This window comes from Lepidothrix coronata, unplaced genomic scaffold (assembly GCF_001604755.1).
Source record: "Lepidothrix coronata isolate B3197 unplaced genomic scaffold, Lepidothrix_coronata-1.0 Scaffold248, whole genome shotgun sequence".
Taxonomy (NCBI): domain Eukaryota; kingdom Metazoa; phylum Chordata; class Aves; order Passeriformes; family Pipridae; genus Lepidothrix; species Lepidothrix coronata.
Window position 1 is genome coordinate 592,896 of NW_016690428.1, and position 25,836 is coordinate 618,731.

General features: G+C 40.9%; 1 protein-coding gene across 4 annotated transcripts in view; it reads left to right on the forward strand.

Moving 5' to 3' along the window:
• The window catches only part of LOC108507271 (glypican-5-like), a 412,210-nt gene extending 395,201 nt beyond the window's left edge, over window positions 1–17,009 (forward strand). For all 4 annotated transcript variants that reach the window (XM_017835098.1, XM_017835095.1, XM_017835096.1 and 1 more), the window contains one exon: window positions 8,715–17,009. In XM_017835098.1, coding sequence (XP_017690587.1) covers window positions 8,715–8,914 — 200 coding nt within the window. In that variant the 3' untranslated portion in view covers window positions 8,915–17,009. The remainder of the gene's footprint in view (window positions 1–8,714) is intronic.
• The last annotated feature ends 8,827 nt before the right edge of the window (window positions 17,010–25,836 follow it).

Consider the following 25,836-nt stretch of genomic DNA (forward strand, 5'->3'; position numbering starts at 1 on the left):
GGAAGAATTTGACCAGCTTTTAAAGAATCAGGAAGGATGAGAGCAGCGTTTTTGCAGGGTGAAAAGAACATTTCAGACGTCTCTTAGAGATGCTTGTGATTATTTTTCTGTGCCTGCCATGCTGGAGGTTGATGCCGTGTTTGTGGTTATTCCACTCGGGGATTTGCTGGAGCTGCCCACAGTGCATATGTTGAATGCCCCCTGCCTTGCTTCAAAAGCAGCTGAGCTACAAGGGCTCTGCCCTGAGTCACAACTCTTGGGTGGAAGGGCAGCTGTGCTGTGGTTTATTTTCTCCTTCTCACTCCCTATGGATATGACATCTGCTTATGCTAAAATGTGAGAGGGTGGCTTCCTAAGCAGTGAGCAGTCCATCTTCCTGCCCCTTGATGCTATCTCCTTGGGGAGGCATGAAGAGACCTCTTGCAGTGGGACAGAGCAGTTTCTATTGTCTCTTCTCTTTTACCTGGCACCCTGTTACTTAATTTGAGTCATTCTTTCCGGTGTGTTTTGGGCCAGTTTGCTGCCAGGGTAAACCCAGGTAGTTAGAGCAGAGCCTGCTTCAGTCTGAGAAACACCTGTCCCTGTGTACCTTCTCTGATGGACAGGGCATGAGAGACCTGGGTTCAAGCACCCTTTCAAAATCACCTGCAGGAAGGATCTGAGCCTAGACCATCAGCTCATGGGTGCACAGTTTAACTGCTGCCCCAGCTGGCAGATGCCTCTCTGCTCCCTTACCATTTGGTGTGATCCCACAAGCCTGATCTGGCCAAGGAAGAGCAGACCTGCAGGCTATCCTCCGCCTCCACCACACACCCCAGGGCTTGTGTGTGCAGTGAGCTGCAGAAACAATCACATTGGAGGGCTTTTGGAGATGGAAACCGAAAGATCTAGGGAATCATTACGCCCCTAGGGCTGGGCAGCAGCTGAATGGGAACTCTGAGAATCTCAGTGGTGCATAAACACCCAGTTTGGGCAGCTAGCCTGGCACATGGAAGCCTAAACTTCCCTGGGGAGTGGTGCTGCCAGTGCACAGGTTGTAACCTACTCAGGCCTGACCTTACTCTTAAGCTTTATGATGTCTTCCTGTGGCATGAAGAAACTGTACAAGCTTCTTGGATATGACCTGGGAGGTTTTCAGTACTGCTTTTCAGTTCTAGGCCTGAGGGCTGAGAGACATGTGCCCAATTTGAAGGAGATGGGTAATAGTATTTATTTTTGTGATACAAGTCCTGTCTAAAGTTTGGCAGATGAAGTGCAAATCCTTGCTGTAAGTTGAACTGACACTACTGCTACTATAACATCATTTTCAGGCCTTTCACAAAATGGAGCTTTGTCTGTTTAGAGCTGCAGAGCTAAATTAAAATCCTCATTACAAATGTCAATTGCAAATACAATTAGCAGTTAATGAAAATGCTGGATATTTGAAAAATAGAAATTTTTAAGCAAGAGAAGGTGCAGTTTCCCCTTAGGGAAAAGAGTGCCAACAGCACATGCTCCTTTTCTTCTTGAGAAATTAAGGAGTGTCTGGGGGAGAGGAGTTGGGATGGCTTCAAATGTTTTCGTACTCCCTTCCAAAATAAGTTTATAGTTTCCCCATATACAATTTAATTAAGCCTTCGATTTGACCTTTGTATTGAGCAATGAAATTTAACTGGGAAAGATGTGGGTTGGAGAGCACAAACAAAGCACACCCCACGTCAACCAGTATGAGAACTGTTTCTGTAACCAAAACTAATGAGATCACCAGGACAAAAGCAACAGCCAAAGCATTTTCAATTATTACTAATATTTTTCTTCCTTGAGCCAGTTTATATTTTTCTTAATTACAGCTTTGAGCCGTGGCGTGATATTTAGCAGATGCCTTCAGCACTTGGCGTGCTGATCATTTGCACGCTGCAAACTGGCAGGGGCACCTAATCTTTGAAGTCTAGAGCACACATTCATCTTTAACCATAAAGGTCAGCCCTGCATTCCTCACATCCCCCCAAACTCCCATTAAGTTTAATAGGAGTTTTGAGCATGTCAGGCATGTGATATCAGGATCGCTCTCAGTCTTCATGATATTACTAGTGAGGCATGTACAGAATTTCTAAACTTAAATAATTAATTGCAGGACACGGTGATGGCAGAAAGCAGTCACAGAGCTTTTTAGTTGTTTCTTTTATTACAAGAAAGTTACAATGAATGTTGAACAGATTTACTGGGAACATCATGTTTTACAGATACTTCCATGCTGTGTTTCAGGATATCACATCAGCTGTGCTGCACTATGTACGAGGTATCTGGCAAACTAAACAAGCTTAAACATTGCAACCACAAACATGTGCCTAGGACTAGACTAAAAACAGATGTTTCCAGGAAATGTAAAAGATGTTTGGCATGTTTTAAGCTTATACTTTCAGCTTGTCTGCATTTGAATAAGTCCTGTATTAGTGTAAACAAAATGACAAAATCTTTTCTTGCAAAAGACTGATTCATTAATGGAAGTACTGCTGAATCACACAAGGTTTGTTAGGTTATTTCTTCCCAAGGAAAAGATGAATTGTTTTATGTTGACATTTACCGTGGCAGGAGCTGAGGCAGTTATATGTGCAGGTTTACTTTTTAGCCCTCAGAACTAATGCAGTTTTATTGTGGCTCCTGAAAATCATGCAGCGTTTGCTATGGCAGCTCTGTATTGAAAGACAAACACATACAGTGACAGGTTTCCTTAGAGTATGTCCTGTTCTCTCTATAAATGTATATATTGCATTCAAGTGCATATAGAGCAAAAGATTGTTTGGTAATGGGGGAAGGAGCTGCTTTTTCGTGTAAGTTTGGCTTCTAGGTACCTGAAATCTCAAATTGTCTCATAGTTGTTCCTGCTTTTATTATTGCCTTTTTTTTCCTTTGTTGCATTTGACTTTAGTTCTGAAAGTTCCAGCCAATGTTATTTCTTGAAGAGGGTGGGTGTGGTTCTTCTCAGGATGAAGAATTTGCATCCAAAATGCACAAAATATGCAGGAAATAAAGTAGTTCTCACACTGGTCTACAGGAGAGGTAATCTGCCAGAGATCACACAGAGTTTAGTGCAGAATTAAAATCTGGACCTAGATAATCCTAGTCCCAATTTATGACTCTCCCCTCAAGGCCAGCTTCACTCACTCGCTCCTTAAAAAGAGAAACGGAAAGATCTTCAGAACCGAAACAGAACACATCAGTTGACCCCCATAATCTTTTCCCCCAGCTCTTCTGGAGAGGCTGGCCTGAACCTAATGCCACTCAGGAGTTAAGTGGGGAGGGTGACCTATGCAGTTGGTATTTCTTCCATTTTCTGATTAAATGGGTTTTTTCCTCCTAACACCGAGTTTCCATAAGAAGGTGTGTGGGGAAAAGGCTTCTATGGACACCATATTCTCAGGCTGAAATAGAAAATGGTAGAACAGTACATACATGGGAGACTGCAGAGCTGTTCATTATTTCCTTCTGCTAACTCCAAAAGGGATGTATTACACCCACTTTTTGCTGACTGGTATTATATAGTGGACGATAACAGACTCCAGAATTTGGAGAACTGGATCACGAGTTATCACACCTCAGGGGTTCTCACATTCCCGTTTCCATTTCTCTGCTGCAGCTGTAACTGGAAATAATTAGTGCTGGTCTTAATGTCAGGATAATGGATTATTTGGAAATTGTTGGTACGTTTTATGGTGACAGCATTGTTTTGTTTCAGAGCTTCTTCCTTTGAATATGTAAAAGTAATTTCAGTTTTTGCTACCAGAGGTGATAAAAAGCTAATAATAATACTGCAGCATCTACTGTAATTTAAGAGCCTGTTCCACCAAGTTGCACCTAGCTTTAATTCTCTTATGAAGCTGTCAGCCAAACCCAAGCCTGTGATCGAAGGGAAATTTATCAAGCAACTGAGTTCCAGTGTGGAGAGAACTGCAGGTGCTGACCAGTTCACTTCAGACCTGCGTTATGAGTATCATTACAACCATGATTAGGCATTCAAGACCAAGGCATTAATTTGCTATCGTAGATGCTGACATTCTGTCTTTTCAAAGCACGGTATTTGCATGAAAGTCTAGGAAGAAATAGACAGGCCTGACTTGATGTAATTAATGTGGGAAAGCAGAAATAAACAATCTCCCCTTCTTTCGTCTCCCCAAATAGCTGGGTTGGAAGTTCTCCCTAGCAGCTCGTGGTGTAAAACTGATGGAAGCGTGTTCAGAATCCCCACTTTGATATGGGCATGGTGGATTGATGAGCATGGATTTGCTGCTGTCAGTGCGCCACTCCATTAGAAACCAGGCTGCTGTAATTAACATTTACAAGACTAGTCTGGCAGACCTCTCTGGTTTGTTTTTATTCAGCATCCCCTGGCAGAGGCTGTACACTTGTCTGGTAAGAAGGTCTGTAGCCTTAGATGGATGCAGGCAGCACAGCTGTTGGTCAGTGACAATGGCAGTGGTGGAGGAGCAAGTACTGGGGCCCCAGCAGGTTCTTCCCCAGGCACTGGTGCCTTGGCACTGCTCTACAAAGCAGGGTCTGCCAGAGACCCTCTGCTCGATGTGACGGGGAGGGCAACAAGGGCTGGATCTTAAGGGTGCTGGGACAGCTCAAACACAGGTTTCTCCAAAACTGATCCCGCTTCCTCGGTGGGAGATCAGCCAATTCACCTACCCTTCCCTTCCTGCTCTTTTCCTTTGCTCCACAAGTACTTTCTCTGTCTGCAGCAGGGAGTCTTTGCATTTATGCTTCATCTCAATGGAGACAGTGCTGGGCATGTCTCAGGAGATGAGGAGGGTCCAGTGGCACTGGCAGATCTTTGCAGGGAAAGGCTCCCTCACACTGATTGTTTACAGTCCCAGAGAAAGGGCTGAACTCAAGTCAGATCAAGAGAAGGACAACAATGGAAAGAGGTTTCTGTTAAGTAGCTGAATTTGGTCATCCCTTGGCAGGACCATCAGAAACATAAATAGTTTAAAGCAGACCTTGCTGATACTGTTCCTTAGAGAGCAACAGTATGCAAGTACACCAAGAAATAGTTACATATTTGATAATTCCTAGCAGTAGCAAACTGCAAATCATTTGGCCTAGGAGGGGGGAGCTAACAGCTGGGGTGTCAATATGACTTGAACTTGTGTCAGATAACCTGGTAATAATCTAAAAAATAATCACGTTGTTTCACCCCTGTAACATTACTGGCTAAGATTAAGGTGTGCTTTAACGTAGGACTCACCAAATGCATTTGAAAGGCATGCTCAGCCTTCACTATAGGGGAGGTTTCCTGTTCCTAAATTAGATGACAGTGACAGTTTTGATCTCCCTTTCATCCTAAGCTGGCCTCTCTGAGGAATGGTATTGATCCATGTAAGTATTTATGAGTAGTTTAGTGCCGTCAGAACAGCACATGCATTACTGGATAGCAATCTGTGGTTAGATCTTTGAGGTGAAGATAATCCTGAATGCTCTAAACAGCGGGGTCAAGTAATTTTCATTATGTGCTTTGTTTATACCGTCAAGATATTAGTTTAACAGCAATTAACACAGATGAAAGTTCAGCTGAGGAAGTGGACTCAATCCCCTGGACTAGCTGAGCTGTTGTTCCCTGTGCTCAGAGTAATCACGGGGCCTGGAGGAACTCTGACTCAACAGACCTTGTCCTCGGCAAGAGTCCCGAAAGGCTGCTTTGGCAGTTAGCTGCCTTCACTAAGTATCCTTTTTGGCAGGATTTGAATATTCACACTGGGAGCCTGGATGAGGAACAGCACAGTAGCTACTGCAGTGGCTGTGTCACCATCACATTGCAGTGATAAATAAACAGCATAGAATAATATTCATCTGCCAGCATCCAAAAGGCCATCACATGTGTCAGCCTGAGGTTAGCTAGCGCCTTCAGAGATTTTAACCACTCCATTTCTGGGAAGGAGAGAGGGACTGATGGTGAAAGGAAGTTTCTAGCTATGGAGAAAGCTTCTAATTGGGAACCATAAAGCCTTTAAAATGCAGAAAGTAAATACTAGAACAAACCAAAGCTGTGGGATTTGGTTGGTTGTTTTTATGAAGTCATACTCTCTGGGCTGCATTCATGAGTGCTGAACATCTGGGGTTCACTTTGTTGAGACTGGAGTTTCATTTCTGTGCTAGTCGTCACACTGACACTTTATTTTTTCCCAGCATGATCACTATTTTTTGCCTTCTGAATGTCAGCAGTAGACTGAACTTTACCTATATCTGACTCAGAAAAAGATTTAAGGGGAAAAACTCATTTAACTCAGAGTTTCTCAGCCAAAATCCTGGAGTGAGTAAGCAACAGGAACTCTGAGGAAACTGGAATTCTTTACACTGCTAAAATTTGGGCCTTAAAAATTATATATAGGATTGAAAAAGATTTTGACTAGAAGTTGGGCTATTTTTATTTAGTTTTAAGAAAGGAGAAAACAGAACATTTTAAATAAAATTCCAGGTTTGCACAATTAGATGCCAGATTAGAATTGGCTATGAATAGCATCGGAAGATACTCTGCTGTGAAGACAGAGAGAGAATTCAGAATGTGGTCCTTTCCCTGGAAAAGATAAAGGCAGAGTTTTCTAATGTATTATTTAACACTTGTTATGCAGTGCATTAAGCAGTCACTGAGAGGAAAGCTTTTAAAAACCAACAGCCTCTCTGATAGCATTAAATCTTACCTTAGATTTTTTGTTAAGTCAATAGTAAGAAAATAAACAAATTAATACATTTCAGTCTGCCCGATTTATAGATGCCAATCAAGTTACAATGCTGGACATGGCCAGCCCAAAGAAGGGAATAGATTTACCTGAGTGAGGTCTTAATTTAATCAGCTGGCCCCAGAGAGCTGAAGTCAGCAGGCTAGGATGATATAAGAGGCAGCAGAGAAATAGCACCTTTACTGCAGTTGCAAAGGAGAATGACAGTGATGGAAAGGACTCTAGGCAGTGTCAGAACACACCTATTTCCATGATTTATTCTTAATTTACTTTAATGACAGTCTGAAGGTTGTCCATTTTTCTTTAAATGTCCTCAGAATACTGATATTTTCTAAACATTTGGAGCATGCTTTTTCCTCCCCCTCCTTTCTGTTAGCTCCATTGCAGGTTGGAATCAAAGAGGAGCTAGGGACACGTTTTGCCATAAGGAATTTGGAGTGTGCTGTCAGACTACCCTTTTTTCACTCTATCCCTTGCCAGCCAGTGTCCCTTCCCTGCAGTCCCTCTTGAGTGAGGTCTGGGAATCACACATTCCTCTGGGATTAATGTTGATATTATGATAAAATGGAGGAATCCATTGCATTTCTTTTGCAATTTATTCTGGCAGAAGAACAATGTGTGCTTTCCCAATACAATAGCTCATTTTTATTATCAAGTGAATTTATTGATGGTTGTTCAGAACTAGTGACATGCAGACAATGATCTCAGATTGCATTTACATTTCTGGAGTACTTTCCATCTTTCCAATTTCTGCCAGGAACTGGCTTCTGTGATTCAGAGTTTTTATTTTAAGATTGGACTGTTTTTTCATCTGCATTACAAATCTATGCCTTTTGCTTTCTTGTGTATGTGCACTGCTTTCATTAGTATCAGAAGTCCTTTAAGCTTGGACTTGAACATTTATTGTTAATTATAAATTCTTCCAGGTAGGCATTTGTTTTTTGCCAAAAACTCAGGTGTGTTTTTACAGACTGACTGTAAAATTATCATCCCTTCAGCAGATGATATGGTTAGTTTTTTTCATTCTCCACAATGCCAGTGAGAGGGTTCAAGGGCAGTATGATCTCGGTAATACTTGCAAATAGCTTGGGAATGTTTAGATAACTGGAGACTAATCCTTTTGTCATTAAAAAAAAAAAATCCATGTTTTTACAATAAAGAACTACTCCTACTTTCTTCTGAATCCAGTCTTTTATATAAAAATGGGTGGAATTGCCCCAAAATGCATCTGGAAGGGGACTTACAAAAAGGAGGGGGAGCAACTCTTTACATGGGCAGATAGGGCAAGGGGTAATGATTTGAAACAAAAAGAGGAAAGATTAGTTTAGATCCTAGGAAGTTCTTTGCTCAGAAGGTGCTGAGGCACCCTAATAGGTTTCCCAGAGAAGCTGTGGCTGCCCCATCCCTGTAAGTGTTCCAAGGCAATGTTGGATGGGGCTCAGAGCAACCTGGGGTAGCAGTTGGCACCTCTGCCCGTGGCAGGGTGTTGGAACTAGAAGATCTTTAAGGTCCCTTCCAACCCAAACCATTCTATGATTCTATTAAGTCCATGTGCTTTCCAGTCTCCTCCAGCACCATCTCACCAGCTTGGCGGTTGCTTCACTGGGATCTGTTACTAAACCACTCAGTTGTAACATGGTGTTTTAAAGCATGAGACAGTTCCCATCCCAGGTGAAACCAAAGGCACTTTTTGTGATAGAAGGTCAGGCTCTGAGAGCAGCCACTGCAATGCAGAATACCTGTTATTCTGCTCAGGCAGTGTCTGTGAGTAGCCAAGTAGACCCGGGCAGTCAAAGAAGACTTGTTGAGCAGAGCGGTGGGTGCTGAGGACAGAGGAGCCACACTGGATCCAAATGCAACATTAGTGCAAGTGCCCCATCACTCTCTATACACATTTCAGTTGTTCAGAGTGAGTATACAACATGTTCCAGCAACAGAACTTAAAGCCCCTGTTTAAAAGATTTGTGATTAATCTTACATTTACTTTTGTGTTTTCAGATATACTCAAGGACAAGAAAACCCATCCAGAGAACAGAAACGAACCAAAACCAACTGTGAAAAAGATTGACACCACAACCACCAGAAGCACTGTCAAGTCATCCTCCAAACACAGTGTAAATGGAAGTGGGAGCAGCCCAGCCCTGAGCCCCTCCCTTGTTTTAGCAGCACTGGCAGTTCTGTGGCGTTGTCTGCTGTAGCTGTGTTGCCTTGCAGCCATTGTGCTACTGCTTCTGTTCACTGTTGTTTATACCTGCAGCCTTACCCAACAGAAAACAAAACTAAATGGTTCTCTAGTTTATGTGGTATGTTAGAATAAATATGAAATGCTGTGCTGGAGTTGGCAGATACCAAGTGTCATCACTTACAATATCTGGAGATAGCCTTTGGCAAAGCCCACCCAAGATACAGAGGGGATGGTGACAAGGATCTGAGTAGCTTAAGTTATGGGGTAGAAGTAAAGGAAAACACAGAAACTATGTATGAGTGTGTTACTGCTTTTATGGATTTCATTTGCTAGAATTTGACTGGCTGGTTTTGTTTGTTTAATTTTTCTGATAAGTTATATGAATGGTCAGTCTTCAAATTCAAGCCAAACCATACTTTATGTTTTCAGTGAACAGCTAACAAGCTGTGTCTACAGTTCATAGAATGTTAAGGGGTTGGAATGGACCTTAAAGATCATCTAGTCCCAATACCCCTGCTATGAACAGCAACATCTCCCACTAGAGCAGGTGAAGTACTCTCTACCAGCTTGATGAAATTCCTGAGTGATCAAGAAGTTCAAAGCATGTTTGAAACTTCTTTTCACTCTTACTATTTAGATTGTAGGAAGCAACATAAAAGTGTATGGTGTGTCTAATATATCAGTATAGTTGCCTTAATTATGGAAAAAAATAGAACCACTTTGTTTACTGAGGGATATAGATAGGGAGTTTCCCTGCCCCACAAAATGTCATTAACAAATGCTTAAGCATATGTTCAAGGCTTATTGGATGAATGTCCAGCAAAGGGAAACATAAATAAACATAATAATGTTTTATCCACTTGAATGCAGCTCTGTACAGAGGGGAAAAAAAGGTAATTCAGTTCAAACTTACTTTGCCTATATGATGTTACATACCAACTCAAGTTTTCCATAAAGATCCCAGCGATATAAATTATTGGGAACTCCCATTAGACTTTAACTAGATTTTGTGCAGTATGGGTCCCTGAAATCAACTGTTTCATAAACTGTGTATTATTTAATTACATTTAATGTTTAAAATTTTGTATCACGTTAGGTGTAAATGTAAAACACACTGAAATCTAGAACATTCTCTGTTTTGCCTCATCTTGATTGCTACCTTAGAAAATGTCAAATGTGCATTATTATATTACAAGGCTTTGTTTTTTTAATCAATGATACATTGATGTGTTTTAAGTTTTCGGATGAAAAAGTACTATAATAACTTCTACTGGGTTAAGAGTTAATGTGTGTTTTCCAACAACTGTTTACAGTGCCATTGAATATATGTATACAAACACAACTGTTGAATACAGTGATTAATATGATAAATATATGAAACATTCAAATTGTTACACTTACTACATTTCATAACTATTACAACAGTTTAATGGCCATTTTCATGTTGCAGACTATTATTATGTACAGTTTTGTAAGATTTTATGTAAAACACTTGCCTTCATTTTTTTGTAAAACATCTCTTTGATACTTTGAGTTACACAGTCACTGACATTACTCAAAAGAAGAACCCTGTATCTTACTAACCAGCTTCAGACTTTTTAATGACAACTTTGATTATAAAAGCCTGACTTAAAGAAGGTGCCATGTGCCAGTGCTGCTGCTGGATGTTATTACAAAGTGGCAATAATTCAGAATAAGCATACAGTAAATGAACAAAGGCTCACTACACTTTGTTTTCAGACAGTATTAGTGAACTTGTCTAGTTACATTTGCAAAGGTGGGGCTTGAGTCCGATTTCTAATTTGGGCTCTTAGATCATATTTGCCAATGTAAAGGTATGATCAGAACCGTGGACACACCCAGCTGCGAAGGCAGTGTCTCTAAAGTGGCAGCAGCTAAGTTTTCTAAAAGATTTTAATGTTGAAACAAGTAGATAAAATGGAAAAGGTACTTACATTAACATGAAGTATTTTGTATTTTAATTCTGATTTTTCAAAATGATGAGGATATTACTATCTCTAATCAGGGCTTCACAGTCAGATCAGTGAAAATCAGTTTTCCCAAAAGTACTGAAATGGCTGTCCTGTGTTTTCCAGGGTTTGTGAGCTGCACCAGTCCATGGAACCATAATTAAAAATGCTGCTTCTTGTATTCGTTTTCAGTACCCTTTGGAAAAGTGCTGTGGTACCTGAGGAGGTGTGCAAGTTGTGTCATTTGTACAGTGACAGAACTCTGTAATGCCTTGCAGTCCTAAAGAGTGTGTTGTGATGGCTGTTGTTGGAGAGGCTGCCCTGTGTGTACACACAGAGATGTACCTCAGGTGCTGACACCACCTGCTCCTGGGGTAACACCAACCACTGTGGTTTCACTGGAGCAATTCATGTCTGATGCTTGTGAACCTGACTCCTAATTTAGTGTTCTCACACTTGAGATGCTCGGTCACCATTCAAGCAGGTGCACCCACATTTGCACACTGTCAGGATTCCTATGGACAGAGGTTTCAGGGCTGGGCTCTGATCCTGCCAGATTTCACCTGTGAAGCGTAGAGTTTTCAGTTTTTCTCACCTTCAGAGAGGGAACTTGAATACCCAGAGTTAAGTGTCTTTCTGAGGTGTGTTCTGTGAAAGATTTTGAGTGGTGATCCCACTCGTGTTCAGCTGCAGCAGAGGGAGCTGCAGAAACCCTGCAGGAGTCATGGATGGAATAACTCACCCAAGGGATTATTTGTTGCTGCTAAATGTCATAATCTTGCCAACCAGAAACCTCTGAAAAATCAAGTGTTTGAATTTGGAAGTTGGCTGGCAAGTATTTGTATGATGTAGCACTCACCTCTCAAGCTAAACAAGAGAGCCCTTCTAAAGTTTCTGTAACAAAACAGAACAGGTTCAGACCCTGGGATGAGAGAGAATCAACTCATTTCTTTGGATTCAACCAATGTTTTAATAGACACAAACTGTTGTAGAATGAAGAAAGAGGACTCCACATCAATTAATACATTTCACACTAATACCTTTTACACTGTAAGAAGAGTACTGGTCAAACCAGCATGAAATATGTGTATCAAAAGTGGTGCAGTTTTTAAGGGCAATGCAGTGTATTTCTACTAATGGTTTATAATTTTTTTTTCCCCAGGATCAGTTGCATTTACATATTTAAAATGAATGTTTTCCATCAAACAAGACATCTATACCAGGAAAGGCAAAACCAACTGTCCGTGTCAGATAAAGGACGTATTCCTTTTCAGATGAATAAGATACCTGGTTTACAAAACCTTATTTTTTTATCCAGAACACTGTAATTATGATGCAATTACAAAGGTCTAAATTCAAAATACTTTTCAACTTGTCTATGTAATCTCAGTGTCAAAGAAGGTACCAGTCTAAGAGCATTGCTGTAGCCTTGCCTAGCAGTTATGAGTTGTATTTTTGATTGTTTATTGTTTTGCTGTGACTTCCTTTTAATATTTTGCTGTGCCCGCATTTGTGAATGCCAGCGTTGGACGGTAACTGCTGTCATACATTTGTGAGTAAAATCAATCTGCAATTTTCTGTTGATAACGATGGAGGCTTCTTACCAGATCAGACGAAACTGCTGTAGTGTCAGTTCTTAGTGTTTCACTGCTCCTGGGGCTCTGTGTTACACCAGGTTCCTGTAAGAGGTTCAGGAGGTCTGTGTGTCACTAGTCCCCTTCCTGGCTGTGGAAGTGTGAGGGAAGAGTGAATCTGGGTGGTCAGAGATGTGGGTGGCTGCAGGGGCCAGTGCATGGCCACGTCCAGCTGCCCTCTCAGAGGCCCTGAGACAGGTGTTCTCAGCTGATTTCAAGTGGCTTTTACACCTCTCCAAATCAGCTCATGGAGACTGGCCAGGCAAAGAGCAACAGAGAATCTAGAGCTTGCACTTTCAGGCAACTCCACAGACACCTGCTAGGAACTGGACTGGATTTTGCAATTTAGATGCTTTACACAGTCTGGCCTCTCATTTTCAACCTTGCATTTTTTTCTGCCTTGCACATTGCCAGTGTTATGCCCCGTTTTCTGGCGCACCAGGTACTTTGTCATTGCATGAGGAACTGTGATTCTGATCTTGCAGTAATGAGCCTTTTGAGGTGCAAATGTCTGTCAGAGCTTGATAAGGGCAACACAAGTAATACTGTCCAGCTGCATTGGCTTCAGAGGCTCTGTGTATGGGAATCTGTGAGATTCACATCTCTCTGATCTCTTAAATCAGATCTGTATTTAATGTATCCCTATTTCCTTTTGCTACCAAGACTGCAACGTGTATCATAATTTTAAATTTGACTCTCTAATCCTGTATGAGTCTTCTCAATATTGTCCTAATGGATGTTGTGCACAGACTTGATTTTAATGGTAATTGAGCCTTTTTGCCCAGATTTGCTGAGCTATTCTTATTCGGTATTGCACACTATTAGTGTCAAGCAAGATGTGTTCAAGTGAAAGGGGATGATACACATATTGAAGTAAGATACTGAGTAGGACAAAAATCCAGAAAGTTCCTATGTTCCTGAATTGGACTCTTCACATTAAACAAAATTTGAGGTTTAAGCTGAAATTACAGTTGAAATTTCCTAACTCGCATGGTGTCAGTGGGATTTCAACCTTTTATTGAAAATCAATAAGTAGTCTACCCATTTTTTTTAAGTGGGAATTAATTGATAGAGATGTTTTCCCCATGTCTCTGGACATGGGTAGACTCAACTCTGTAGAAGTAGGACACATTCTCTGTCCTGCACATTGAGCATCACAGCACCATAAGTGCTTAGTGTTATGACGGGCCAAACATCTGAGGCATTTATTTTCATTTTATAGCATTTCACTGCTCTAGTGCTTCTTGGCATGGCATATGGCCTGTGTGTTAATGAAAACTGAAACATCTTAGAGTCAATGTCATTATTGCTCAGACATGTGCTAGTCAAAAAGAACACAAGAAGGTCTTCTTCCCATTTCCTCAGAAGTCTAGAATTATTCCCAATACTGAATTCTCTTCTTGTTTCCACTGTCACTCTCTAGATAACTACAATTGAATTGTATTAGATATTAAGCCACCAAAAAATAAATACTAGCCAAGAGATTGTAATAAATAGAGAATAAACTCAGAAAAGGATCCTGCGTTTAAAAATTGGTAATTCTCATTATCAACACTAGATTGATTTCCCCCCATGGAAATCATGTCATACACCTTTGAGAGAAGGGCACATCAAAGAGAGACCACTCATGCTTTCATGATGTGCATGAAGTACTTCATTAAATACCCTCTAACAACCATGTTGGTCTTTTTTTTTCTGTGCACAAAATATTAATACTACCTTGCAAAATTATGCTGTTTGCACTTAATCATTTCAATTAATCTTTAGTAAATTACCCAGTACTTTGTAATTATATTTGCAGCTAATTTAGTGCCATCTTAAAATAATTCGTTGCATAATATAAGCAATTAACATTTATTCAGGGTTTTTTTCTGTTGCAAGGGGACATATAAATTATTCTCAGTGGCCTTTCTGTACACCTAATTAGCACCTGTTTGAATTATTCTACAGGCTATGGACACTTCATCTGAAAAATGAATGCAGTGCTAGTTTTCTGAACTCCTTGTAAATACACAGTTGTAAAAATTCCTTTTCAGGGGAAGTGTGTTTTCATACATCTTCTGGGTTTATGAGTTAAGCTAGGCTTTTAGGCTATTGCACCTAGAGTAGTTACCAACATTTTTAATACAGTTAAAATAAAAGTAGTCTGATATCTCTTTCCCATAATTAAGTACAATATCCCAGATTTGTAGCCTGTTTTATTCAGTAATGAGAAAGGAAAGCAATGAGACATCAAGAATATAGATCTTAGTGTAACTTTCACATTTCTGTAAATGCATATACAGTTTTACTAATCAGGTTATCAGAAGCATTGCTGTGCTGGAATGTTGAGGGTGCTGTATTAAACTTGTGGAAATTAAACTAGATTGCTTCAATCTGTAAGTTTCTGTAAGTGAATCTGTAAGCAAGCTCCTAGGTAAGTGGTAATTTTCTATTTAAGTGCACAGAATATCAAGGAAGATGATTTGATCTTTCTAAAAAGAACTGAAAAAAACTTTCAAACAATATTTACAATATTTACAATATTTACAATATTTACAACCTCCACACATATTAGATTGGGAAATCAAAATAAGAGACTTTTCTTAGGGTATGAAATGTTGCAGCAGATCCTCAGCTCCTGTGAATCAGTGTTAGCTCCTTTGTTTTCAGCTCAATGAGGAACATTTACCACAGCATATTATCTAGCCCAAGAATGCAAATTTCTGCCCATCTTTTTCCAGATGCAGAAAAATCAGGTGTACCTGCAGTGATTACAAAATTTTCATTGCAGTTTTACATTGCCCCAGCCACTGATCAGGTGGTATTGTTACACCTGAAAAGCAAACCTGTGACACATGGGATGCCTTAAGTCTTCTGGCATTTTCCCTTTCCAGGGGCACAGCAGGGCCCTTATCCAGAAGCAGCTGGTTCCACACCTTGTAACAGGGACTACAAGGAGAGGTTCATTCTGCGAGTATCTCCTAGGGTAGAAATTCTTTCGTAGAGGAGGTTTGCTGATACAGATCAGGCCTTGAGGCAGATCAAGTCTGATTTTTCTGCTTCATGATAAGATATAGAATCCAGGCCTTAAACTGGCCTCAGAAACTAAGAGAGACTCAGTTGAAAAGACTGATTGTGGCTTTGATGTTTTTAGAGGAGCTTACAGAGCAAGCAGCTGTGTTCTGCCTCGGAGCCTGTGTATCTTTGGGTTCAGTTCCATGTCAAATTACCTGTGAGTTTCCAGATTAGCAGAAGGACAATTTGTGAGTTACTGTAGCCTGATATTCTATAGAGAAGAAATAAAATTTCCTCCTGAGCAGAAACAAACAGTATTTTATATTATGCTAAATATCCCCAAAGGGGGATGTTGGGCCTCACAAAGACACAGAATCCCCTTAGCAGGATTGGTTTTGGTGCCTGTGTCAGAGTTTGCCTGCTTGTCATGAAAGAGCATGTCTACTCCTTAGCTCTTTTTGGGGACTTGAGAAAAGCTACAGTTTGTAGTTCACAGATGACAAATCATTTACAGGCAAAAGTTGTGGACAAGTGCCCAAAGCAGTGAAGAAAGCAGTAAGACATTCAATGGGGGTCTCATTGAAAAATGAGAAAGTGCATTTAATTCACATATTTGAGCTTTTGCATTAGGTATGAACAATAGAGTTGAAACCTACTCCCAAAACACTGCAGTTGCATATGGGATCAACCTAATGGAGCAACAATACTACAGAAAATGTTTATTGGATCCCTCTAATATGGAGCCATATTAGAATAAAAATGGAAGGTAGTATACTTAACCTTGCATAAAACAACCTCTTACTGTACTTTGGTATCAGAACAAATACAGTATGAATGTTTACAGTGCACTGGGATAGAAATTCTAGTCAAATATCTGCTTTGCCATTTAGCTTTTTAAATAACTAGTTTATGGCCTCCTAGTCTGTTTTAGTTCATTTTATTTTACAGGAAATAATAGGCTGCTCTATTTGTATCTTACATTAGTTGCATCTTGGGTATTTTAAGTTGCAAAATAGATTGGTTTTGCCCTAAGCTGTACACCAGCTCTAACACATTTTTCTATTTCCCAAGCACATGCTTTATTTGCAGTATATCTGCTTATATTTTTATTGAATAAATTTGTCAATTTTCTTCAGTTTGTTTTTAGCATTGGATACAATAAAGGCAATTTAAAAAAACCAGTCTGAAAACAATGTCTTAGAAGAAGAACAAGGCTACACTGAAAAGCTAAACAGCCTGTTTTGTAAAAGACAGTGAACTGTGATTGGGAATAAAAACAAGTAATCCACAGCAGGAAATTGATTATTGTCATCTGTTAAAATTTTTCTTTTTTTTCTGAATGTTTTCCATCATCTGTGATGTAAGTTACAAAGCCTATGAAATCTTAATCTGATCAGATGATGCTTTGAATAAAGAGTGCAGACTTTGAGAACTGCTGAGGAACTTGTAATATTTTGGTCATAGTCTGGCAAAAAAAAAAAAAGAGGTCTGTTTCTGCAGCTTGTAACTACTTTCTTGCTCTCCTTTTCTTTCTTGCAATAAACACAGTGAGATGTAAAATGCCTATCTGCTCTCCTGGGAGCTCTTAGTATCACTGAAGAGATGCAATGCTTGTAGCAGTCTCCTGGGTAAAGGCCAGCACACCGCCCTGAACAGGTAGGACTTTTTCGCTGAACTTCCATTCCTACATAGACAATCAGATTCAAGTTCTCCATTGACTAAGGTCTTGCAATAACTGTGCCATATTAAAAGCCTCTCCCCTGATTTTGATTGGGAGCACAGTACTTCTCTGTCTTCTTATAGGCCAGTGTACTAGCAAAAGGAAACTCCCTACTGTTAGCTTAGTATTCTCATCACTTGTTAGTTAGAACTTTGTGGGTTTTTTTCTTTTGGTGTTTTTTTGTCAAATGCTGATTATTGTGGTTGTGCTTCTATCTAAAGTAACTCAGGAGAGACCTTTGCTCTTATAAGCATTTCCTGAAGCTGATTTTCATGAGCTTCTCTTCACTGCTCTGTCAAAACATCTGTTTCTTTCCTGCTTAGGAGTTGGTGGGAAAGACATTTACTGGTTTTTCTCTTTTATTTCTTGTTTTGGTGGTATTTAGGAGCAACTCTTACAGTATTCCCGAATGGTTTGAATGAAAATTATAGGACAGACCACTGAACCACAATAGTATAATGAACAAATTGTTCTTTTATTATGTTTACATGATTCTGTACCTGCTGTCTACCTACCTACTTTTTTCTTACTCATTTTTTTTTCTATTGGCATGATGGTTTGAGCGTTGCCTCCTAAAGCATCCGTGATTCCAGCTTTCTTTGATTTTTTTCAAAATGCTTCCTGTTTGAGATCTGGGAATTGCATACAGCTCATTTCACCATCTATGGAGAGTACTTTTTGCTAATATATTTGTTTTTGACCCACCTCCAAAGATAATAGCCAACAGCTCTTCTGTGTCGATGCTAAAGCAATGCTTGTTCTCTGAAGTGCTGCCTCATAAAAGCCTTTTAAGTTTAAGGATTTCACATTCATCCTCTAATTAAGCAGGTGCGTAAATCTGCGAAGCTGCTTCATTCTGAAATCCAACCTGCCTCCACTTCAAAGGATGTTGTTTCTTTTCCCAAAGATGTTTTAAAAGTGCTTCTTCGATGCCTCAGATTTGTAGGGTTATTTAAAGGCTTTGCCTCTCACCTGATCCAGTACGTATTTTCCAAAAATACAAAGAATACATCAGATCTGATGAGATGCCCCAAGGAGGTCCATTATTAGCTGGAGTTCATATCTCTGACTGAAGATCTTCAATTGCATTGAGCAACCAGGCCTTCTGCAGCCAAGTGACACTAGTGTTTGCAACTGTATAGGATCCATTCGATGGTACTCCTATCAGAAATCTAAATCTTTCCTCATTTGTTTTTTGTTGGAGGTGTTGGTTAGTTGGTTTTTGTTACAAGCAGTATGTCAATTTGGCTCTGAAACACGTCTAGAATTTGTTGTACCCAAACCCTGAGTAAAAACTAGTGGATTTAGCCTAGCTTGTCCCAGGGATTCCGATATGGTGCAGCTCCAAGTACAACTGACTTACCAGAGTGATGTCTTGCCTTATGATACTGAGAGAGGCACTGTGACTTTAGTGTGGGAAGTCTTCCTACACTTCAGCTTTACATCTGAAAATAAAATGTCTTTTTTTGGTAAGTCATTATTGACTCCAGGACCCAACATAAACTATAACCATCCTAAAAGAGCAAACTGAAAATACTCCTGCTTGTGTAAGAAAAACAGGTTTTATTTGCATTTATTATGGCCAAGGAGGCTCAGAGGTAACTTTAGAAGAAACAAGGAATTCTAAAAGCAACAGAAACCCATGTCCTACAGCTACAGGTTTATGTCCTACAACCACAGATTACTACTTTCCCATCTTGCATGTTTTCAAGAAAACGACATATGGATAGAATTTGACAGAGCAAGCAGGAGGAGATTACACCAGGTGTGTGAGCCCTATTCACTCACAGTGGTTACTCAGTATTTACTCAAGGATTTTGGCTCTGCAGTCATTGATCCAAAAAAAAAAAAAAACCAAAACAAAACAAAAAACCCAGAGAAGACAGAGAACCTGAAAACACCCAGAGAACCTGGAAACCTCCAGAGAAGATGGCAAACTCAATCCTTAGGGTTGGCTCCTGTAGTTCCACAGGCATTGTTCTCTCTCATCCCTGTCAGCCACAGGCCCCCACGTTTTTCCCCAGGGTCCATAGTGGGTCCTAAATCACGCAGCCATTCCCCTTTTTAAGGTACGTGCAGACAATGTTATGGATTCTCCACAGGTAGACCATGGGTCATGAAGGCAGGGGGAAGAGTTTACGCTGACCTTCCTCTACCCAGGAGCAAGAAGGGATGAATTAAGCCTCAAGCCCTTCTGTTTCAGAGCTATCCTTTCAAAAAAGGCTTCTTTTTTCATATGACCCATTATTTGTTATCCAGGCAAGTGCTGGGGCAGGAGGCTGCTCCCTTATCCTATTGCACAAACTGTTATTGTGATGGCCCTCTGTTTTCTCAGCCACAAGTTAGCAGACTTTTCTGGCTGCAAAATCAGTATTTTTCACTACTAGTCGACTAACTTGGTCTGCAGAACTAGAAAGTATTCTAGTCCTACTGGGTCTAAAATGTGGGTATTCTCAAATCCTTCAGGAATTAGAAACTGCTGAGAGTGGAAGTGGTTTTGCTTTGCCCTGGAAAGCATCCATGGTACACACACACCTGGTATGCACTGCTCTATTTCTCTGATGAGGTCACCACTTAGCACTTGTCTTTCCTTTCTCAGTTCCACCTTAAATTTCATGTAAAGTTCTTGAGACACATGTAGTGTATCAATTTCCTCAGGGCATTTCTTCAATTTAAGGAAAGGTGCAGAGACTCCAATTAACCTCAGATGAAGAGACCCATAGTTCATTGTCTGTCTGGGAAAATGAACCTCAGGGAACAGTACTCTTTACATTGCAGGTGCATGTCAGAACCATGATCAGAAGTCATGTTTTTGGCTCCTACTCTGGCATGTGATCTATTAGAACAGTGTGAACAAATAAGTTCATTACCTCCCAGAGCCTCAATTTTTTTTTTCTTGCAAAGAAGAAATTATGTTTCCTATGGGTGAAATCTGAAAAAAAAATCAACACAAGAATGTCAGCATATGCTAACTCACTACACAGTGGTAACTACCCTGGCCTTTTCTTACAGGGAGAACAGGAATACTCAGAGGTAAATACACTGGTAAATAGTGACTTTCTGATGTTACTCACAAGATGATGTTACTCACAGGGTTATGTTCTTACCCACAGATATGCAAGTAACTAAGAGCAGCAGCTTGTTTTGTCTGAACAGTTGAAAGCACAAGACTGATATTTGCACATGAGCTAATAGGAATATGATTCCTCCTGTTTGATGCTCCTTGCTGCCTCCTGATTACTCATCCGTGGGCAAAACAGAACCTAGGAATGTGCTTCATCCTTGCCAAAAAACATGGCAGCACATGGAACAGTATCAAGATTCAAACTTATGAAAAATCCAGCTATCAGTGCCACCTGCTTTGTCCCAGTAAGCAGCTATGTCCAAAACTGAGATCCTCCAAACTATTTTACTAATACTGGAGTAAAAGGTGGCCCCAGAATGATGTAGGACACACTTATAGGGCCATTCTCCCTTTACCTTTTTTCCATGCCATCAGCAGGGAGCTCTCTCCAGCCCTCCTATTACTCAGCACTCAGCTCTGCCTCAGAAATTAAGTTTGTCTTCCAGATGGACAGATCAGCAGGCGTCTTTTAGTGTAATCTCTTTCCATATATAAACTAGCTGTGCAGAAACACCTGTGTGCACCTGCAAGTTTCTTCAGGTCCTTAAAGGTTTTATGAGAAAACCTGGTTCATCTAAGAGACTCTGGAGAGTTGGCTCACTCACAAGGAAAATGTATTTTCTTGCCACTAAAAAAACCAGGAATCTCTGTCCCAGTGAAAGAGCTAATTAGACACACCTGAGCCTTCCATGGCTTAGGCATTCCCTGGGTGTTCATTTCTGGGCATGGCTCTTGCTCCTTGGACAACAGAGGGCTGTGGGTTCTCACAGAGGGTAAGACGAGACAGTAATGCTCACTGTTGGCCAGAATTTACACAGCCAGAATAGGAATCCACTGTGGAACATTTCATACTGGCCAGCTACAGTGGACACTCACCTGTGGATACCTAAGCTTGTAGTCCCCAACATATCTGGGGCTTGCAATAGGGAAAAATAGACAGAATATTTTTGTTAGCATTTCCAGGGAGCCAGACTGGGACATGAGGCCACAGAAAAGAGGCTGAGTTACAGACTCTGGGTTAGATATAAGAGGGTTTAATTCATCATTTACCGAGAACAAAGCAAGGCAGTGATTTAATAATTGATTTAAGGTGCTTCACTTTAATGATAGTATAAGACTACTTTGTGTTGTCATATGAGCAAAGGTCAGTGAACTGTCAGTCCTCATTATTTGGGCAGATGTTCTTTTGTGAACTCCCAAACGACTTCATGTTACATGGAAATGAGTACATGTCTTAGGTGGTTATCTTCAAAAATCAATGAGCATAAAGTTTCCAAAGAAGGCAAATCAGTAAATGGAAGGAATCATAATTAAAGAGATGAAAAAAATTAAGAGCTAAAAGAAAAGAAAAAAGCGTTACTCAAGCATTCCCATGAGAGAAAAGTTAAAGAGTTAAGCATTACAATTCCTGCATGGATTGGTGGCTCATCTCAGTCTAAAATAACTTATCCCAGAAAAGAAAATAGAAAAGACCAAGGGTATGTGGAAAGTATAAAAAACATACAGGCCCATAAAGGAGACTAATGGAGTCAGTCATGCATGGGATATATTTCATCTGCCTTCGGGATTTAACTTTATGCTCTGAATTTGCTGTGACGATGGATTCAGGGTCCCCAAATAAATATACATCCTTGTTCCACCCTGTGCAGTGCACATTCAGATCTCACAACTTTTTCCTGAACCCTTGCCAAACCCCAGCCTGGTTTTGATACCCTTTTTTGCTCTGTACACATTTCCATTTCCATTTATAATCTTGAACTGCCCACCGTCATGCTCCTAGATCCAAGCTGTCTTCCAGAAAGTAATTTCTTTTATTCTTATATTCCTAGTTAGAAAAACAGCAGATATTCATTAACCTTTTGCATGCTATTTACTAATCATCATATCTTTATAATAGCCTTTCATTAAAATAATCACTCTAGATCTCTTTTTCAGTTCTCTTCTTATCAGTATTTAGCACCTGTCTTTGAACTCTGGTATCTGTTCTACCTTTTCTTTTCCTTTCCTTAAAGGAGGTCTAGAAATAAATCCAATCAGTCAGAAGGGAGAGCACCACCAACTTTTGATAAGTCTTCATCCAGGCTTTTAAACAGGGTCCTAGATTATGCACAGCAAGTGTAAGGCAAGTGAGATGAGGTCACAGTTACAGAGCAAAAAAATTCTCAGATTCTACTTCTGTTATTGTTACCTTATGTTATTACATATGAAGGAAAATTTACGACCTGTCAGGAAAATTCACGATACATGGAAAAATCTGAATTAAATTCTTTGTCTGTTACTGAAGGGTAAATATTTTCTCTTAAGACTACTGGGTGTTGGGTTTGCTCCTGTTTTAGGCTTCACCTTTTCTGTCTTACTTTCCTGGCAGTACAAATTATACAGGAGAATAAATTTATTGTTCCACTCAAAAGGCAGTTATGAATACAATTAACTCATGAGCTGAGGTCGAGGCTTAGGTTTTCTTTAACTGATGTTTAATTGTATAAAGAACATTTGAAAATTACCTGTGCTTTCAGCAGACACTGTCCATGGGAAAGTGAAACATGGTACCTGTTGGAGCTTATGGGCTTTGTCCATGATGACTAATTGATCAATGAAAAAAACAGATTATGCAATCCTCCAGTTAACGAGTAAGTATTTTTTTCCCTGTCTGGGACCTAATGAGAGACGGATCCCCAAGAGTCATCCACTAAGGAAGAAACTAGCAGTGTATATATAGTACAATGATGTGAATTCAATACCCACCCAATTTATTTTAAAATACTTCTGTGCACATCCTTTGAAGATACGCTCTGGAAGAAATTCTTTTGTAATCTGCCATATTCCACTGGGGTTGGCAAACATATGTGTGTGCAGCGGGGGAGAAGAGGAGGGGGATTTATTTTATCAGATTTTCTCTAGTGAGGTTTAACCTCCCTTAGAATCTTTCAGCTTCTCATCTTCTCCTAATGGCTTCCGTCAGACATTTCCCTTTTTAAGCAGCCACATTTGACTTAGATATTTAATTCAAGCAATTTATACTGAGGTTATTCTAATGCCAGATAGCTGGACCAAGCCTACTTCTGTATTAAGGTAGATATATGTATCCAAACCCCTTTATTCTTGCTTCTCCTCTTCCTCCAGATGCACTAATCAACAGTCAGCAGCAATGTGAAAAGTAAATTGTTTTATGTTTTGCTCCTTCAGCAGTAAACCCTCTGCTTTGCTACCAAAGGCAGAGATAATCCCTGTAAAGAGATAAAAACCCCCAGAAACTGTTGCATTGATTTATTCCCACATAGGAATGAAATAGTTTATTTGGAAATAAGTTATTGGACAGTTGTAACATGTGGCATTTTCTTTCTTCTAAAAGAAGACAGGACATGATGAGGGAGAGGACATAGAGGGACAAGATACCCAAGACAGTGAGCAATGGCAAAAGTATTGGAGAAAGGAAAAAACATACAGGAGAAAGCAAGGTGAGCTGAGGAAACAGAAGAAGAAAATAATAGTGGAAAAATACCTAGTAAACTATCTGATTTCCAGGACAAGGCTTGCTGAGCTCTTTTTACACAGAATCTCACAAAAACATCAATAAAGACTGGAATACTTAAAAGGTACTTAAATAGAGCAGATGTACAGACCCTCTGGGAGCTTCACAGCAGTATGGTCTAAGTCTGCTATATATAAAGACATATTTAGAGAGTTTGGCCTGTCTGAGTGACTGTCAAGTGGAGAAGAAAGAGGTTGGTTTTAATTATAGTTTGGGGCTCAAATATAGATTAGAAAATGGACTGGCTTTGCCCTAGCCTTCAAAAACATTGCCTGTTCCTAACACATAGGTGCCCAGATAGGACCTTCCATGTGTTTCCACCTGCTTCCCATGGGTTCAGGAAAGGAAGGCTTTACCTCCTGGAGCCAGGCCACACGTGGAGGCCATGGCGAGTGTTGTCACTGCATGGTGACAACATGTGGGTTGGTGGCCAACCCCAGGGGACAGGGGCCGGACAGTGCCCAGGTATGTGGCCCCAAGGCCCTGGGCACTCCAGGTCTCTCACAACGGGCTGGGCAGGTGCCTTTGTGGGAGGGCCATGTTCCCCCTCAGGGGATGGACTGAGCTGTGGGGCTCTGAGGGCCAGATCACGGCTGCCAGCACATCTCTGCTGCCCCAAAATACTCTGCACGAGGCACCCGTGTCCATGACAGGAGGGTGACACAGCCCTGCCACATCCTCATGAAGGAGGGAGGAAGGGAGGGAGTGGGGAAAAGGCTCAGGACTGGCAGGCACCTGGAGCTCATCCCCTCACCTGCAGCTGCTTCCCTGTGAGTTCATGCACACCTGAGGCTCCTTCGGTGAATTATCAGCTGTACCACCTGCTATAATAGGGTATAACTGGGTGGCTCTTGGTGCTCAGGGGGAGCAGGTGCAGGTGGGTGAGGGATTTAAAGGATCTGCAGCTCTGTTCTCAGCTTTGTTCACTGGAGAGGAGATGAAGCTGCCCCAGTCGTGTCTGCCTGAGGAGAGGTGAAGCTGCCCCATATGGAGAGCAAAGGTGAGGAGCTGTGGGAAAAGGAGGTGTCTATTCAGATCTCACAAGCTGAGTCTTGTGGGGCTGGGGCTGAGGGAAGGGGTGCTGAGGAGCAGCTCCTCCAGCCCCATCTCTCTGCCCCCTCAGGGGTGTTTGCTGTGGGCTGGTTTTGGTTAGCTTGAGTTGTTTCTCCCTCCTGATGGTCACCATTGGTGAGAGCCTGGCCTGGCTGGGCTTCCCACCTCCTGCATGGCCCTGGAGTGGCTGGTGGTCACTGGGGGGGGTTTGCTTTGGACCAGAACAACTCCCTTCCCTCCTGCTCCCCTCATGGCTGGCACGTTCCCCTGACCAGCTGTTTGGCCTGTGCAGTTTGTCGCCTGTTGTGTGAGGTTGAGGTGGAATGTGGCCCAGCCTGTGTTGTGTCCCTGCCTGAGCAGGACTTGGGAGTAGGAATAGCGGGGTAACCTCATTTCTGGGTGCTCAGTTTAGCAGGATAATAGTCTCCTGCAGCATCTCCCTCTGCTCTGCTCCACCATTCTAGTTATGGTCCCGTGGGCCGGGAATTTACTACTGAGCTGTACTAGGGATCTTCTTCTCTCGCTTTTCACCACAAACTCCTTATTAAACATGGGTGAAACATAAACAAATATAAAATACTGCATCGTACATAAAAGAGTTGTAGAGCACTGTTGGGCATGCATTGTTCCAGCTTCAAACCTAACATGAGGAAAGTTCTTGTGTTCTTGTCAATCTATAGAGGAAATGCTAAATCTCTGTTATACTGCATCTTCTTTAATTTCTGAGACCTTTGTCATCCTTTGCTGTCAGTACTTTCTCCTTTGAAATAAGAGATCCACAGTGGTATGTGCTGTGCCTATTCACAGACAGTCCCTTCCTAAAGATAAATTCCAAGTAAAAGTGGAAGGGAAGTAAAAGAGAGAGAAAGCAGTTTGCGCAATGTCATGCAGATGTTATTGGTAAA